At 51.5% G+C, this 17,407-nt stretch overlaps 1 protein-coding gene across 3 annotated transcripts in view; it reads left to right on the top strand.

Annotated features, from left to right (window-relative positions):
• The window catches only part of ABCC6 (ATP binding cassette subfamily C member 6), a 74,280-nt gene that overhangs the window by 18,908 nt on the left and 37,965 nt on the right, over nt 1–17,407 (top strand). For all 3 annotated transcript variants that reach the window (XM_030798036.1, XM_030798035.1, XM_030798034.1), the window contains exons 8-13: nt 897–1,100; nt 2,292–2,469; nt 6,581–6,742; nt 12,317–12,409; nt 14,878–15,081; nt 16,252–16,395. In XM_030798036.1, coding sequence (XP_030653896.1) covers nt 897–1,100; nt 2,292–2,469; nt 6,581–6,742; nt 12,317–12,409; nt 14,878–15,081; nt 16,252–16,395 — 985 coding nt within the window. The remainder of the gene's footprint in view (nt 1–896; nt 1,101–2,291; nt 2,470–6,580; nt 6,743–12,316; nt 12,410–14,877; nt 15,082–16,251; nt 16,396–17,407) is intronic.

The raw sequence follows: 17,407 nt of genomic DNA on the forward strand, positions 1-17,407 counted from the left end.
ACTTTTATCCAGAGCCAGAGCACTAGGCCCCATGCACATCAGCCATGATTCTCCACCAGTTCAAAACCACCTAAGGGCTGGCTGGTTGTGTGTGTTGGGGACGGGCTGCTCTTCTTCCTCCAGGTTGACAACATGATAGGTTGAAAAGTACATGAGACGCCAGGTGCGATGGCTCACATCTGTAATCCCAGCACTTTGGGAGGCTGAAGCGGGTGGATCTCCTGAGGTCGGGAGTTCAAAACCAGCCTGGCCAACATGGCATAACCCCTTCTCTACTGAAAATACAAAAATTAGCTGGGTATGGTGGCACTTGCCTGTAATCCCAGCTACTCGAGAGGCTGAGGTGGGAGAATGACTTGAACTGGGAGGTGGAGTTTGCAGTGAGCCGAGATCACACCACTGCACTCCAGCCTGGGCAACAGAGCGAGACTTCGTCTCAAAAAAAAAAAAAAAAAAAGAAAGAAAGAAAAGTGCATGGGCTCTGGAGGCAGAGAGCTGGAATCAAATTCCAGTTCTTTTACTTCTCAGCTATGTGCCCTTGGGCAAGTTCACTTCTCTGAGCCCCAGTTTTCTCATCTGTGAAATGGGAACAACACCTGGCTTCTCGGGGGGTCTTAGGATGACGGGAGTGCCTGGCACATAGTAGGTGCTCAACACGTGTGCTTTCCCATGGCCATCTAAGAGGCCTCAGAGTGCCCTCCTGCCCTGCCCCCCAACTCCTGTGATTGTCTCTTAAGTGGGTACTCAGGGTAATAAGGAGGAACAGGTGAGGGAGCCAGGCTAGATCCACACCCACCCGTCTCCATTGTTGGGAAAACAACCCTTTAATGCCTGGCCCTGCTGCTGGTGGCTGAGTATAAAATGGGACCCAGAGCTAATCTCTCCCCTCCCCTCAGGCACACCAAGGCAACAGCATTTAAAAGGAAAGGCGGCAGTGGCATGGAGGCTCCAGAGACCGAGCCCTTCCTACGGCAAGAAGGGAGCCAGTGGGGCCCACTGCTGAAGGCCATCTGGCAGGTGTTCCATTCTACCTTCCTCCTGGGGACTCTTAGCCTCATCATCAGTGATATCTTCAGGTTCACTGTCCCCAAGCTGCTCAGGTGAGTCCCAGACTTCAAGTGCCCTGCTAAGGCGGGTGGTCTCTTAGTGGCATCCTTCCAGGGCCAGGGGGCTTCAGCTCTCCTGCCTCTGCCTATACATCTGGTGCTCGGGACACTGGAGGATGGGTGAGAAGGATGCTGAGGAAGGGAAATGATTAATGAGAAAGTGACTGACCCTCAGAAGGGCAAATAAGCAAGCTCTTACCTGATTGCATCAATTAGCTTTTGCTGTAAAATACCCCAAATGTGAATGGCTTAAAATTACAAGCATTCATTTATTTAGTTCATGGTAATGTGGGTCAGTAATGTAGGCTGGGCTCAGCTGGGTGGTTCTTCTTTTCTTGGCTGGGTTTTCTCAGTGCCTGCAGTGGTGTGTCTGAGGCTGGGATGGCTGTCTCTGCTCCATGTGGGTTCCCATTCTCCAAAAGGCTAGCTCACTTGTTCATGTGGCTGCTTGGGAGGGTTCTAAGAAACAGGCCAAAAGCCACATTTTCTCTTGAGGCCTAGGCTCAGGGCCAGCATGGCTTTACCACCACTCTACTCTGTTGGCCAAAGCCAGTTTTGTAGCCAGCCCCGATTCAAGTGGTGTCTGCTCAGCTGCCGTAACAAAGCATCACAGACTGAGTGGCTTGAACAACAGAAATGTATTTTCTCATGATTCTGGAAGGTGGAAGTTCGAGATTAGGTATCTGCAAGGTGGTTCCATCTTAGGCCTCTGTCCTTAGCTTGCAGTTGGCCACCTCCTCCCTGTGTCTCCATGTGGTCTTTCCTCTGTGTGCGCCCCCTGGCGTCTCCTTGTGTGTCTACATTTCCTCTTCTTAAAAGAACCCCAGTCAGATTGGATTAGGGCCCAGCCTAATGACCTCATTTTAACTTCATTGCCTCTTTAAAGGCCCTGTTTCCAAATACAGTCACATTCAGAGGTACAGGGGTCGGGGCTTCAACATATAAACTTTGTGAGGACACAATTTAGCCCATAACAAGTGGGGACAAAAACTCCACCTCTTGATCTTGAGGAGCTGTAGTCAGATTGAAAAGGAGTATGGACAGTGGGGGAAATAACAGAGACCATTATTGCAAGAAAGTCAACCACACCGACTGATTCTCCAAACCTGGACTGGTTTGGGCAAAGGAAACCCCCTTGGGCACCTCCTCTCACCAGCTGTACCTTCTCCCTCCTTCCCCTGCAAGCCTTTTCCTGGAGTTTATTGGTGATCCCAAGCCTCCAGCCTGGAAGGGCTACCTCCTCGCTGTGCTGATGTTCCTCTCGGCCTGCCTGCAAACGCTGTTTGAGCAGCAGAACATGTACAGGCTCAAGGTGCTGCAGATGAGACTGCGGTCGGCCATCACTGGCCTGGTGTACAGAAAGGTGAGCCCTGGGGGGCAAGGGCAGGCCTTCCCGGCCAGGAAAAGCAATATCACTGAGCAGGCAGTAATGTTATCAGCAGCTGAGAATGCATTCAGTCCTTGCTTATTAGAGTCACTCACGATACATTCTCACTTCCTTAGTTATTTCTCTTTATTATATGTATTTATTTTTTTGAGACAGAGTCTCACATTGTTGCCCTGGCTGGAGTGCAGTGGTACAATCTCGGCTCACTGCAACCTCCGCCTCCTGTGTTCAAGCAATTCTCCTGCCTCAGCCTCCTGAGTAACTGGGACTACAGACACGTGTCACCATGCCCGGCTTATTTTTGTATTTTTGGTAGAGACAAGGTTTTGCCATGTTGGTCAGGCTCGTCTCGAACTCCTAGCCTCAAGTGATCTGTCTCAGCTCCTTAGTTATTCCTGTAAGGTCTTGTGTGATCGGCCCCTAGGACGTCTCTGACCTCATCGTGTCACACACACACCCATCTCCTCCCTGCTCACTCTCCTCCAGCCACACAGGTCTCCTTTCAGTTCCTCAAACACTCCAGGCACCCATCCACCCTGGGGCCTTTGCAGTTGTTCTCACTGCCTAGACACCATTTCCACTCCCCCAATCTAATTTTAATTTTTGAGCCTAATTTTAACTTCCACTCATTCCCCCTTGAGGATAAAGGATTAACCTTCTGATAAGGTGGCCTGTCAGCTGTGTTCCCAGACAATACTGCTTGTGGTAAAAATGACCCCTAGGCTGGGCACAGTGGTGCACGCCTGTAATCCCAGCAATTTGGGAGGCTGAGGCAGGCAGATCATTTGAGGTCAGGAGTTCAAGACCAGCCTGGCCAACATGGCGAAACCCCATCTCTACTAAAAATACAAAAATTAGCCAGGCGTGGTGGCGCATGCCTGTAATTCCAGCTACTCGGGAAGCTGAGACAGGAGAATCGCTTGAACCCGGGAGGTGGAGGTTGCAGTGAACTGAGATCGTGCCACGACAGCGCAGCCTGGGTAATAGAGCGAGACCCCGTCTCAAAAAACAAATAAAAAATTTAAAAAATCCAAATTGCATCTGGGCTGGAAGTTCTGTCCATTGACTGTGAATACCTGGTTGGAGGCCACAGCTTTAGACTTCTCTCTGTGCAGTAGCTCTTGTCCCTTCGGGGGACTCTGGAAGCTAAGTCCCTGGACTGCTGCCCCAAGAGCTATTGGCTTCTGTGGGGTATGGAGCATCTGAATCAGGGCAGGTCCTGTCCCATGTAAGTCTCATTCCCTGACACCTGAGCTGTCCCCTAGGGGAGGAGGGGACAGAGGGGACAGCTCCTGGATGGCCGAGAGGGCAGCTCTTGATGCCGTCCTGCCAGAGGGCTGCGTCCCAGGCTCGTGTTCCCCTGTGCATGCCAGAGCTGGGTGTGCCCTATCCTGTCTTGAGAGTGCACATTTCCTGAGCCTAAGAGGAAGGCCACCTGACGAGCAGGCGTTGATCTTCCTATTCCCCACCCACCCGCCGGGAGGCCTTCTTTGATCTCCTCATGAGATCAGATCCCTCCTCTCTAACCTCTGGGCTTTTTTTTTTTTTTTCTTGACAGAGTTTTGCTCTTGTTGCCCAGGCTGGAGTGCAATGGCGCAGTCTCAGCTCACTGCAACCTCTGCCCGCTGGGTTCAAGTGATTCTCCTGTCTCAGCTTCCTGAATAGCTGGGATTACAGGTGTGCGCCACCATGCCTGGCTAATTTTGTATTTTTAGTAGAGACAGGGTTTCACCATGTTGGCCAGGCTGGTCTCGAACTCCTGACCTCAGGTGATCCGCCCACCTTGGCCTCCCAAAGTGCTGGGATTATAGGCGTGAGCCACTGTGCCCGACCTGGGCTGCTTTTTTATGTTACTCAGAATAACTGCCATTAAAGCATGAGTTACAGAAATATTTTTGTTTTGTCTTATTTTTTGAGACAGAGTCTCACTCTGTCACCCAGACTGTAGTGCAGTGGTGCAATCTCGGCTCACTGCAACCTCTGCCTCCTGGGTTCAAGCGATTGTCCTGCCTCAGCGTCCCAAGTAGCTGGGATTACAGGCGCCCACCAGCATGCCCAGTTAATTTTTGTATTTTTACTAGAGATGGCGTTTCGCCATGTTGGCCAGGCTGATCTCGAACTCCTGGCCTCAAGCAATCCACCCGCCTCGGCCTCCCAAAGTGCTGGGATTAGAGGTGTGAGCCACTGTGCCCGGCCAGTTATATGAATCTTTATTATAGAGCCTTGTTCCTCACCTCAAACTCCAGTCCCGGGAGAGCAAGCCTCATCTGTGTTGTTCACAGCTGTGTTTTCAGTTCCCAGCTCAGTGTGAGTCACACAGTGGGCCCTATTCAAAGACTTGCTAAGTGGAGAATTTCGATGCCCAGTCATTCCTGGATCACTTCTTCACTCCCTCACACAGTCACAGAGAGGACTGCATGTGGACTTTGGCATTCAACAGGCTGGAAGAGGTCCACTGTGACCCCAGGGTTAAGGCAGACGTGAGGCTGCCAGAGAACCAGGTTGGTGTCAGAGAAGCACGTGAAAGGTCTCACCCTTGGCCGGGCACGGTGGCTCACACTTGTAATCCCAGCACTTTGGGAGGCCGAGGCGGGCGGATCACGAGGTCAGGAGATCGAGACCACGGTAAAACTCCGTCTCTACTAAAAATACAAAAAATTAGCCGGGCGTGTTGGCGGGCGCCTGTAGTCCCAGCTACTCGGAGGCTGAGGCAGGAGAATGGCGTGAACCCAGGAGGCGGAGCCTGCAGTGAGCCGAGATTGCGCCACTGCACTCCAGCCTGGGCGACAGAGCGAGACTCCGTCTCAAAAAAAAAAAAAAAAAGAAAGGTCTCACTCTTGTCATGCCTTCGTCATCCTGGATTCCATCCCTTGTGTAGGAGCTTACAAGGCCTGTGACTGGGCAAGTTGCTCAACTTCTCTGTGCCTCAGTTTCTTTAGCCATAGAATGGGGTTAGTAAATGTTTATTTCATTGATTCTAGTCTCACATTTTTTTTTCACTCTAATACTTCCAAAATCGAGATGTCTTTTACATGTCTTAATTTAATTGGAAATGGTGTTTTCCTTGGTGAGAGAATAATAGAGAGCATTTTATCCATGGCATTTTTTTTAAGACAGGGTCTTGCTCTGTTGCCCAGGCTAGAGTGCAGTGGCACTAACATGGCTCACTGCAGCCTCAACCTCCTGTACTCAAGCGATCCTCCCACCTCAGCCTCCCCAGTAGCTAGTTGGGACCATAGGCACACCACAACCATGCCTGGCTAATTTTTGTTTTCCCCGAGACGGAGTTTTGCTCTTGTCGCCCAGACTGGAATGCAATGGCTTGATCTCGGCTCACTGCAACCTCCGCCTCCTGGGTTCAAGCAATTCTCCCACCTCAGCCTCCCAAGTAGCTGGGATTACAGGAGCCTGCCACCATGCCCAGCTAATTTTTGTATTTTGGGTAGAGACAGGGTTTCCCCGTGTTGGCCAGGCTGGTCTCCACCTCCCGACCTCAGGTGATCTATCCACCTCGGCCTCCCAAAGTGCTGGGATTACAGGCATGAGGCACCGCGCCTGGCCCCCTGGCTAATTTTTAAAAGTGTTTTGTAGAGATTGGGGCTTACTATGTCACCCAGGCTGGTCTCAAACTCCTGGGATCAAAGCAATCCTCCCACCTCAGCCTCCCAGAGTGGTGGGATTACAGGCAGGGGCCACTGCGCCTGGCCTGGCATTAGATGGAATGAATGTGGTAGTGCCTGCTTGGTACCATTCACAGCTGTGAGCACCCGGGACAGGATGAGGCTGTTCATTCAGCACAGTGCCTGCAACACGGTGAGCACTGGGCAGATGACCACCATTATCCATGTTAATCTGGTGTTTTCGTGTATGTTAAACATTATTACACCTCCCATGCTTTAGGGATCTTGGGGGATTTTCATTTTTGTCATCTCTGTGGATCCTCAGAGCCCTGAGAGGTTGGCCTAAGAGAGTTTACTCACCCACCTCGCAGACGCGTGAAGTGGGGCTCAGTGGGTGGAGAAGCCACTGGGGCGTCCCTCTGCCCCGGCCTCCCCACTTTACTTCTCTCCTTCCACCCACCCACCAGGTCCTGGCTCTGTCCAGCGGCTCCAGAAAGGCCAGTGCAGTGGGTGACGTGGTCAACTTGGTGTCGGTGGACGTGCAGCGGCTGACCGAGAGCGTCCTCTACCTCAACGGGCTGTGGCTGCCTCTTGTCTGGATCGTGGTCTGCTTCGTCTATCTCTGGCAGGTATGCGAGAGGAGGAAGACGGGATTTGAACGGAGTCCCCCACCCTTCCTTCTCCCCCTCCTCCTCCCCCCTCCCACCCTTCCTCCTCCTCCCTCCCACCCTTCCTCCTCCTCCCTCCCACCCTTCCTCCTCCTGACTTAGTATTCAAAAGGCTGGAAGAGGTCTGCTGTGACCCCAGGGTTAGGGCAAGTTTGAGGCTGTGGGAGAACCGGGTTGGTGTCAGAGAGGCACATGAAAGGTTTTACCCTTGTTCTGCCTTCATCACCCCGGATTCCATTCCAGGTGTAGAAGCTTATAAGGCTTCCTCCCCTCTCCCCCTGCACCAGCTTCCTCCTCCTGCCCCCATCCTCCTGCACCCCTCCCTGCACCCTCCCTCCTCCTCCATCCCCCCCACCTTCTACCCAAGCACCCCCTCCTCTTCCTGCACCCCTTCCTTTTCCTCCTTCCCACTCCTCCTCCTCTTCCTCTCTCCTGCTCCACCTTCTTCCTTCTGCTCCGTGTCATCTTCTCTCCCACTTCTTGCCTTCTCCTCTCTTCTCCTCTACCCTCCTCCCTCTCTTCCCTCTCCTCCTGCCTCTCCTTCTCTTCCCTTTCTTCTTCCTCTCCTCCTTTTTCTCCCCACCTTCCACCCCCATCTCCTCCTTCTCTTCCTCCTCCAATCCTGTCTCCATTTGCCTAGTATTGTCTGATATAATGGGAAAAGTCTTCAATAAGAATGACCTTCACTTGACCTTGGGCAGGAAGCTCACCCTCTCTGGGCCTCAGTTTCCTCTGTAGAATGATGATGATGACAATGATGATGATGACATTGTCACTTCCCCATGTGCTATTAGGGTACCCAGTAGGCAAGTTAACCATGTTTTGAAGCTACCAGTAACCCTGGGGCACCACCACAGCTACTGTCCACAAAACACAAGAGGAGAACATTTTAGGGGGAAAAAAATTGCTATTTAGTGTTCAAAAAACACAAAGTAGCCATCAGGAAACAACCAAACAAAACAAACAAAACATTTACTTTCCAACTTCATCCTTTAACTTTGTGGTACAGGGTTTTCTTTTTTTAAATTAAAATCAGACTCTGGGCTGGGTGTGGTGGCTTCAGCGTAATCTCAGCACTTTGGGGGGCCGAGGAGGGTGGATCACTTGAGGCCAGGAGTTCGAGACCAGCCTGGCCAACATGGTGAAACCCCGTCTCTACTAAAAGATACAAAAATTAGCTGGGCATAGTGGCGGGTGCCTATAATCCCAGCCACTCCGGAGGCTGAGGCAGGAGAATCGCTTGAGCCTTGAAGGTGGAGGTTGCAGTGAGCCGAGATCATGCCACTGCACTGCAGCCTGGGTGACAGTGTGAGACTCTGTCTCCAAAAAATAAATAAAAATAAAAATAAAATTTGACTCTGTATCGGGAAGTGCCTAGGCTCAAATCCTGCTTTTGAGCACTTACCAGTTGTGAATCCGTGTGCAAGGAACCTACTCTCTCTGTGCCTCCTGTTCTTGTCTCCAACGTGAGGATCATAATTAACAGTAGCACCCCTGCCCCGGAGGTGCTGAGGCATTAAACAAGCCCGTATGTAGAAAGCACTTAAAATGGCGCCAGACACACAGCTGTACCCTGTAGGTATTTGTAATATTATCATTAGTTACTTTCCCATAAAGGACAAGACAGTAGATATTTTTTACACTGGGAGCCATACCGTCTCTCCTGCAAATATTCACCTCTGCCCTTGGGGTGCAGAAGTGGCCAGAGACCATATTAAGCAAACAGGCATGGTATTCTTCCAATAAAATTCTATTTATGGATGCTGACATTGGAAGTGCATATCATTTTCATATGTCATGAAATAGTATCCTTCTGATTTTTTTTTTTTTTTTGAGACAGAGTCTCACTCTGTTGCCCAGGCTTTAGTGCAGTGGCGCGATATTGGCTCACTGCAACCTCTGCCTCCTGGGTTCCAGCAATTCTCCTGCCTCAGCCTCCCGAGTAGGTGGGATGACAGGTGCATGCCATCACTCCCAGCTAATTTTTGTATTTTCAGTGGAGACGGGGTTTCACCATTTTGGCCAGGCTGGTCTCAAACTCCTGACCCCAAGTGATCCACCCACCTCGGCCTCTCAAAGTGCTGGGATTACAAGCATGAGCCACTATGCCTGGCCTGATTTTTTTCAACTATTTAAAAATATAAAAAATATTAAACATTTTTGTGCAGCTCATGGGCTATATGAAAACAGGTAGAGGGATCCATATGTCTCCCGTATAGATAGTATATGCCACGGTTTACAGAGCCCTGGCTAAGTGTTTGTTTGTTTATTTGTTTTTTGAGACGGAGTCTCACTCTGTTGCCCAGACTTGAGTGCAGTGGTGCGATTTCGGCTCACTGCAACCTCCACCTCCCAGGTTCAAGCAATTCTCCAGCCTCAGCCTCCTGAGTAACTGGGATTACAGGCATGCACCACGACATCTGGCTAATTTTTGTATTTTTAGTAGAGACCGGGTTTCACCATGTTGGTTGGGCTGGTCCTGAACTCCTGACCTCAGGTGATCTGCCCACCTCAGCCTCCCAAAGTGCTGGGATTACAGGCATGAGCCACTGTGCCTGGCCTTGTAAAAACTGTTAGTGGCATTTTCATTGTAATTGTTGAATATTCAAAAAAAACTCGAACGCTCATGCATATGATTGCCTTTGCTAGGGCTAGGGGCCAGGACCTTTTCCAGTGCCTTCACCTTGTATTCCAGGGCCTTGCAAACAATAGGTAGGTGCTTAGCAATCACAACATAAGGCACTCAGACAGGGCTTGATATGCAGTACATAAATGTCATCATTAGGAAGAAAGAGAGAGAGAGAGGAAGAACACGGGAAAATTCAGGGCAATTGATCAGGTTGACCTCACCGTTGCTAAAAATCAGATGAGACCAGGCGGGGCACAGTGGCTCACGCCTGTAATCCCAGCACTTTGGGAGGTCAAGGCCGGCAGAACACTTGAGGTCAAGAGTTCAAGACCAGCCTGGCCAACATGGCAAAACCCCGTCTCTACTGAAAATATAAAAATTAGCCAGGCATGGTGGCATGTGCCTGTAATCCCAGCTACTAGGGAGGCTGAGGCAGGAGAATCGCTTGAACCGGGGAGGCAGAGGTTGCAGTGAGCCAGGCTCACACCACTGCACTACAGCCTGGGTGACAGAGCGAGAATCCTTCCAAAAAAAAAAAAAAAAAATGAGACCAACAAGATATCCATAGATAATGCACCATGTTACTTTGCTTGTGTACTTTTCCTGCCTCTTGGTAGACAGTTCCTAACATCACCATGAGATCTTGGTGAAGGAGGAGTGGACATTGAGGTTGCTATGGTTTAATGATACCATTTTTCCCCCAGACAGAGATGTTCATCTTCTGCTCACGTTCCTTTGAGTGTTTTTCCAAGCCCTGCTGTGGGCTGGTGTTTACCCTCTGGGCACTTCTCCATTGAGCCACTAGGTGGCGCCATTGCCGCATAAATGAAACAAACTGGCTGAAGGTTAGAAAATACTGTTTCCAGGCCAGGTGGGGTGGCTCAAACCTGTAGTATCAGCAATTTGGGAGGCTGAGGTGGGTGGATCACTTGAGGCCAGGAGTTCAAGACCAGCCTGGGCAACATGGTGAAACCCCATCTTTACTAAAAATACAAAAATTAGCCAGGCAGAGTGACACACGCCTGTAATCCCAGCTACTCAGGAGGCTGAGACAGGAGAATCGCTTGGGAAGCGGAGGTTGCAGTGAGCCAAGATCGCAACACTGCACTCCAGCCTGGGTCACAGAGCGAGAATCCATCTCAAAATAAATAAATAAATAAATAAACGTAGTGTTCCTAAGGACTGAGAGGGGAAACCGAGGCATACAGACTGGAGTTGGGGTGGGGCTTGTCGAGAGAATGGGTCCAAATAACCCATGAAGAAATCTCAAAGTCACAACAACTTAAAAATCATTTATTCTACCCCCTACTTCCACATTTTCCAGATATAGAAACCAAAACTGAGAGGGGGAAGGTAACTATCCCCAAATCACCACGTTGGTGGGGGAGCAGGGTTGCCAGAGAAAACACAGGACATCCAGTGAAGTGTGAGTTTCAGACAAATGGAAGAATTTCTCAGTGTATGTCCCAAATATTGCACGAGACTTAGACTAAAACCTTACTCATTCTTTATCTTCAAATGTAATTGGGCATCCTGTATGATGATTTACTAAATCTGACAATCTTCGTGAGGGATGAAATGAAGATTAGGAAAATAAGCACAATAACAGAAAATGCCAGATGAGAACAACTCTATTCCCATTTTGCAGACAAGGGAATTGCACCTTAGGGAGGTGACCTGCCCCAAGGCCACACTCAAAAGTGTCGGGGTCAGGATTTGAACCAGGTCCTGATTCCACAGGTCTCAACTTTACCGTTGTGGCCGGGAACACCCCCCATTCCCACTTGTGTGTGTGCACGATCTGTCTTGAAACTCTCTCCCCATCGTGTAAGAGGGCCGCCCCCGCCCTGACATTGAAGGACCCCACCTTCAGCAGGCATCTCCTGACACAGCAGACCCCCATGAACACAGATCCCTGGGACCTGGTGGCTGCCCTTATCAGATTCCCTGACATCCCCATCTTAGGACCCAAGTCTGATCACCTTCGGGATCTGCAGCTGTGTTAGAGGAAAGGGGTCCTGATCCAGACCCTAGAGATGGTTCTTGGATCTCGTGTAAGAAAGAATTCAGGGCGAGTCCATAAAGTGAAAGCAAGTGTTTGTTTGTTTGTTTTTTGAGATGGAGTCTCACTCTGGGGCCCAGGCTGGAGTACAGTAGTGTGATCCTGGCTCACTGCAAGCTCTGCCTGCTGGGTTCAAGCTATGCACCTGCCTCAGCCTCTCGAGTAGCTGGGATCACAGGTGCCCACCACCACGCCTGGCTAGTTTTTATATTTTCAGTAAAGACTGTGTTTCACTATGTTGGCCAGGCTGGTCTCGAACTCCTGACCTCAGGTGATGCGCCCACCTCAGCCTCCCAAAGTGCTGGGATCACAGGCATGATCCACCGTGCCCGACCAAAAGCAAGTTTTTTAGGAAAGTAAAGATATAAAAGAATGGCTATTCCATAGACAGAGCAGCCCAGAGGGCTGCTGGTTGCCCATTTTTATGGTTATTTCTTGATGATATGATAAACAAGGGGTGGATTATTCATGCCTTTCCTTTTTAGACCATATAGGGTAACTTCCTGATGTTGCCATGGCATTTGTAAATTGTCATGGTGCTGGTGGGAGTGCAGCAGTGAGTATGCCCAGAGGTCACTCTCGTAGCCATCTTGGTTTTGGTGGGATTTGGCCGCCTTCTTTACTGCAAGCTGTTTTATCAGGAAGGTCTTTGTGACCTGTATCTTGTGCTGACCTCCTGTCTCATCCTGTGACTAACAATACCTTAACCGTCTGGGAATGCAGCCCAGTAGGTCTCCACCTCATTTTACCCAGCCCCTATTCAAGATGGAGTTGCCCTGGTTCACGTGCCTCTGAGAGCTGGGCTCCTCGGGATCTCCTGACATACTGCCCCTTCTGTCCCCAGCTCCTGGGCCCCTCTGCCCTCACTGCCATCGCTGTCTTCCTGAGCCTCCTCCCTCTGAATTTCTTCATCACCAAGAAGAGGAACCACCATCAGGTTTGGCTTTTGGGAAAGGGACGGACCAGGCAGGAAGTAGGGAGGAAGCAACAGGTCCTGGGGTGGGAGATGGGGAGGGGAGAGTTGAGTGCGAGCCCACGGGTCTGGCTTTGTTCTTGTCGTCTGTGAGCTGCCCATCATGCAGACCTGTACCCCCTCCCCCCACCATCTCAATGGACAGTGGCTCCGTCCCTCCAGTGTTCAGGCCACAGGCCCTGGGTCAGTTCAATGCCTTTTTCTCTCACATCCCATCTGTCAGCAGATTTGCTTGGCGTCACCTTCAAAATGCATCCAGAATGTCACCCTTCCCAGCACAGGCTCTCCAAACCCCATGGTCTCTAACCCAGGTCACAGCAGCAAGCCCCCTGGCTCACTCCCCGCTTCTGCCCTCAGCCTCTCTCCACTCCCAGCCAGAGGAGACCTATGCAAACCGAATATGTTGCACCCCTCCTCTATTCAGATCCACAGCGGCCCCCTTTTCGTCAGACTGAGCCAAAGACCCCACAGTGGCCCACCAGGCCTGCCCTGAGCTGGCCTCATTGCTTCCAACCTCACCTTCTACCCGTCTCCCCTCCTTCCCTGCCTTCCCGCCCCAACATCCCCCATCCTCAAACCTGCCCGATTTCACACATCCCTCCAGGACTTCCCTTTAGCTGTTCCCTCCACCTGGATCACCCTCACTCCCAAAGACCCTCTGTCACCTCCCTGCAGTCAGAGCAGCTTCCCTCACCACCCTCCAGCAAGGAAACCACACGTCCATCCCTCTCCTCCCAGCAGCAGCCTCTCCTTTGCCTGCCCTGGGTTTGTTTTTGCTTCCCCCCCCCCCGCCCCCACAGCACTTCCCACATCCCACAGGGCCCTGCAGGAAGCACCCGGCAGGGGTTGATTGCCTTGTTCACCTTAACCGGAAGCTTTGCAACAGCACAGGCCACTCACTGTGGCAGACTCGGCATCTAGTTAGTGCTTGGCAGGCAGAAGGTTCTCAGTAAGTGTTTGTGAACTATGGAAGAAAGGTGGGAGGGAAGAAGGGAAGGAGAGAGGAAGGGAAGAAGGAAAGGAGGAGAGGAAGGAGGGAGGGGAAGGAGAGAAAAGGAGGGAGGGAAGGAAAGACAGGAAAGGGGAGGAAGGATGGAGGGAGGGAGGGAAGGAAATAATTGAGGGAGGAAGAGAAGGAATGAGGGAGAGAAGGAAGAAAGGGGGGAGGGAGGGAAGGAAAGAAAAGGAAAGAGGGAAGGAAGAAAGGGAAGGAGAGAGGAAGAAAGGAGATAGGGAAGGAAGGAAAGGCAGGAAAGAGAGAGGGAGGGATGGGGGATGGATGGAAGGAACTTATTTCCTCTCTTGGCCCAGCTGTCCCAGTGTCCGTCTGTCACCTGTGCTGTTTCTCCAGCCTCCTGCATGGCCTCCTCTAAAACACTGTAGGCTGGGCACAGTGGCTCACGCCTGTAATCCCAGCACTTTGGAAGGCCGAGGCGGGCAGATCACCTGAGGTCAGGATTTCAAAACCAGCCTGGCCAACATGGCATAACCCTGTCTCCACTAAAGAAATACAAAAATTAGCCAGGCGTGGTGGCGGGTGCCTATAGTCCCAGCTACTCAGGAGGCTGAGGCAGGAGAATCCCTTGAACCCAGGAGGCGGAGGTTACAGTGAGCTGAGATCGCACTGCCGCACTCCAGCCTGGGCGACAGAGCGAGACTCCGTCTCAAAAAGAAAAACCTTCTCCAGGCAGCTGCCCCTCTGATGATGCCCCCCCGCCCCATGGTGAAGCACAGGAGACCCTGAATTCCTCTGCCTGACCGTAAAGTGCCAAGTGACCCTGCCGACGCGCTCCTCTGGTCACAGAGTGTCCTCTGAATCATGCCATTCCCTGTGCCTGGGTTTTAGCTGCCTCCCCCAACCCCCGCACCCCCAGCCCCCACCCCACCCCCATCTCAAGCCCCTCCTCTCCCTCTTCTCCAGCTCCATCCTCTGCCTGCTCAGCACCCACTTCCTGGTCATTTAAGATATAGCTCAGGCTGTAATCCCAGCATTTTAGGAGGCTGAGGGCAGAGGATCACTTGAGCCCAGGAGCTCGAGGCCAACCTGGGCAACATAGCGAGACCCCACCTCCACAAAAAATGTAAAAGTTAAAAAAAAAAAAAAAAAGACGTAGCTCGGGCATCAACCACCTCCAGGTAGCCTTCCTGACGGTGCCATACCCAGGTGGGCTCAGGCTGCCTCTGTTCTCCGGGCATCAGAGGCTTCCTCCATGGGGCGCATTGTCCCAGGGTCAGCTCTCCTCCCACCTGAGAAGTGGTGTAGGTTTCCAACCTGGGACTGGAGGAACAGGACTGAGGGTCAGAGATGCTGAGAGGCAGACAGGTTTGGGACGCAGCTTGGCAAGATGAATGGGATTTGCTGAAGGGTGGCTGTCGGGGTGCAGGGAAGAATTCTCAACTGTCTTCATCTCTCTTTTTCCCTCCGATCCCAGGAAGAGCAAATGAGGCAGAAGGACTCACGGGCACGGCTCACCAGCTCTATCCTCAGGAACTCGAAGACCATCAAGTTCCATGGCTGGGAGGGAGCCTTTCTGGACAGAGTCCTGGGCATCCGAGGCCAGGAGCTGGGCGCCTTGCGGACCTCCGGCCTCCTCTTCTCTGTGTCGCTGGTGTCCTTCCAAGTGTCTACATTTCTGGTGACGTCACTCGTCTCTATGCTGGGCAGCACTGGGGAAGGAGTGCGGGGGTGGGGGCAGGGTGAGGTAGGTGGAGCCCCCCAGATCCTACCACCGTGTCCATCAAAACCCACTCATTCTGGATCCTGTTCTCTCTGGGTCCCTGCTGTCTTCTACAAGAACTAATTAAGCATATTATTCTAGCAAAGGTGGCAGTGGCCGATAAAGTCTGCTGAACTCTCAGAGTTCCAGGCTTCTACCGATGTGGGGAGGAGGGTACAGATGCAGGGGGGCGGCAGAGGTAGAATCCTGGGTCAGAGTGACTTTCCTGATGCTGGCCAGCAGATGTCCGTAGCCACCCTGTCACTGGACATCATCCTTGTCCTGCCATTCTGTAAGTTATTTCATGCTGCTGTCAGAACAACCTTCCTAAACCACAACTTTAAAAACTTTGATACATAGGGCATGGTGGCTCAGGCCTGTTGTCCCAATACTTTGGGAGGCCGAGGCGGGTGGCTCACCCGAGGTCAGGAGTTCGAGACCAGCCTGGCCAACATGGCGAAACCTGTCTCTACTAAAAATACAAAAATTAGCCGGTTGTGGTGGCGTGCGCCTGTAATCCCAGCTACTTGGGAGGCTGAGGCAGGAGAATCACTTGAACCCGGGAGACAGAGGTTACAGTGAGCCAAGATCCTGCCACTGCACTCCAGCCTGGGTGACAGAGCAAGACTTCATCTCAACAAAGAAAAAAAAAAAGGACCACAGATGACACCAACACCCAGAGCCCTCAAGTGCTGCTCCTGCCTGCAACTTTAGAGTCATCTTCCAAAGGACCCTAGAATCACAAGTTCCACCATGTCTCGAACAACAACGTTACCAAGATCAAAAACTCTGCTGTCCCCCAAGGCCTGGAACCTAGAGGCATCAGGTTCTCCCCAGGCTCGTGGGGCTACACATTCATTGCCTTTAGCAATGCGCTGTGTGTTTAGAGAGAGCCTTGCATAGCTTATGACTGAGGAGAGGACGTGTGTTAGCAGGACTGGAAGTGGGATCTATGGAGGGAAGCACATGTGGACATGGCGGGTGGGCCACATGCACTGTGCAGGCACCACAGCTTGCCCGGGCTACCCTATCTATGCTTGTGTGTCTCACTGTTGCCCCACGTGTCCCCCCCCCCACCCCACCCCCCAGGTCGCACTGGTGGTGTTTGCTGTCCACACTCTGGTGGCCAAGAATGCTATGGATGCAGAGAAAGCCTTTGTGACTCTCACGGTTCTCAACATCCTCAACAAGGCCCAGGCTTTCCTGCCCTTCTCCATCCACTCCCTCGTCCAGGTGAGGTGGGTGCAAGGGCTGGAGCCATCCTGGGAGAGTGCGTGGGCTACACCTGGCTCCAGCTTCCCTACGCCTGCCATTTGCAGAGGAGAGGGAAGACAGAGTGGGAGGGAGACGGATGGTGTGGAGCTGGAAAAGAGGCGAGCAGGGGCAAGAACAGAGGCGGGCAGAGAGTACAGCAAATACATCTGGAAGGGGTCAGCCTTTGGAGGGCAATGTGCAGACCTCTCCACAAACACCCTCAGAACATGCATACTTATCCATCTGCCCAGCAATTCCACATACGAGCAATCATGTCAGTTCCCTTTTTTATACAAAGCAATTTTGTTTCTCTTCCTTTGCTATCTCTAGTCCTTTCAGCATGATGAAAACAAGAAACGGCAGCATACCTGAGCCATCTCTATGTTTCTTATTTTTTATTTTTATTTATTTATTTATTAGAGATGGAGTCTCACTCTGTCACCCAGGCGGGAGTGCAGTAGTGGAATCTTGGCTCACTGCAAGATCTGCCTCCCAGATTCAAGTGATTCTCCTGCCTCAGCCTGCCAAGTAGCTGGGACCACAGGCACGCACAACCATGCCCAGCTAATTAATTTTTTTGTATTTTTAGTAGAGATGAGATTTCACCATGTTGGCCAGGCTGGTCTTGAACTGCTGACCTCAGGTGATCTGCCCACCTTGGCTTCCCAAAGTGCTGGGATTATAGACATGAGCCACTGCACCCAGTCTTATTGATTGACTGATTGATTGATTGTGTTTTTAGTAGAGACAGGGTTTCACCATGTTGGCCAGGCTGGTCTTGAACTCTCAGCCTCATGTAATACGCCCGCCTCGGCTTCCCAAAGTGCTAGGATTACAGGCATGAGCCACCGTGCCTGGCCGCCTTATTTGTTTATTTATTGATTTGTTTATTTGTTGAGACAAGGTCTCATTCTGTCACCCAGTCTGGAGTACAGTGGCACGATCTCAGCTCACTGCATTCTCAAACTCCTGGACTCAAGTGATGCTTCTA

Source organism: Nomascus leucogenys, chromosome 18 (genome assembly GCF_006542625.1).
Source record: "Nomascus leucogenys isolate Asia chromosome 18, Asia_NLE_v1, whole genome shotgun sequence".
Taxonomy (NCBI): Eukaryota; Metazoa; Chordata; class Mammalia; order Primates; family Hylobatidae; genus Nomascus; species Nomascus leucogenys.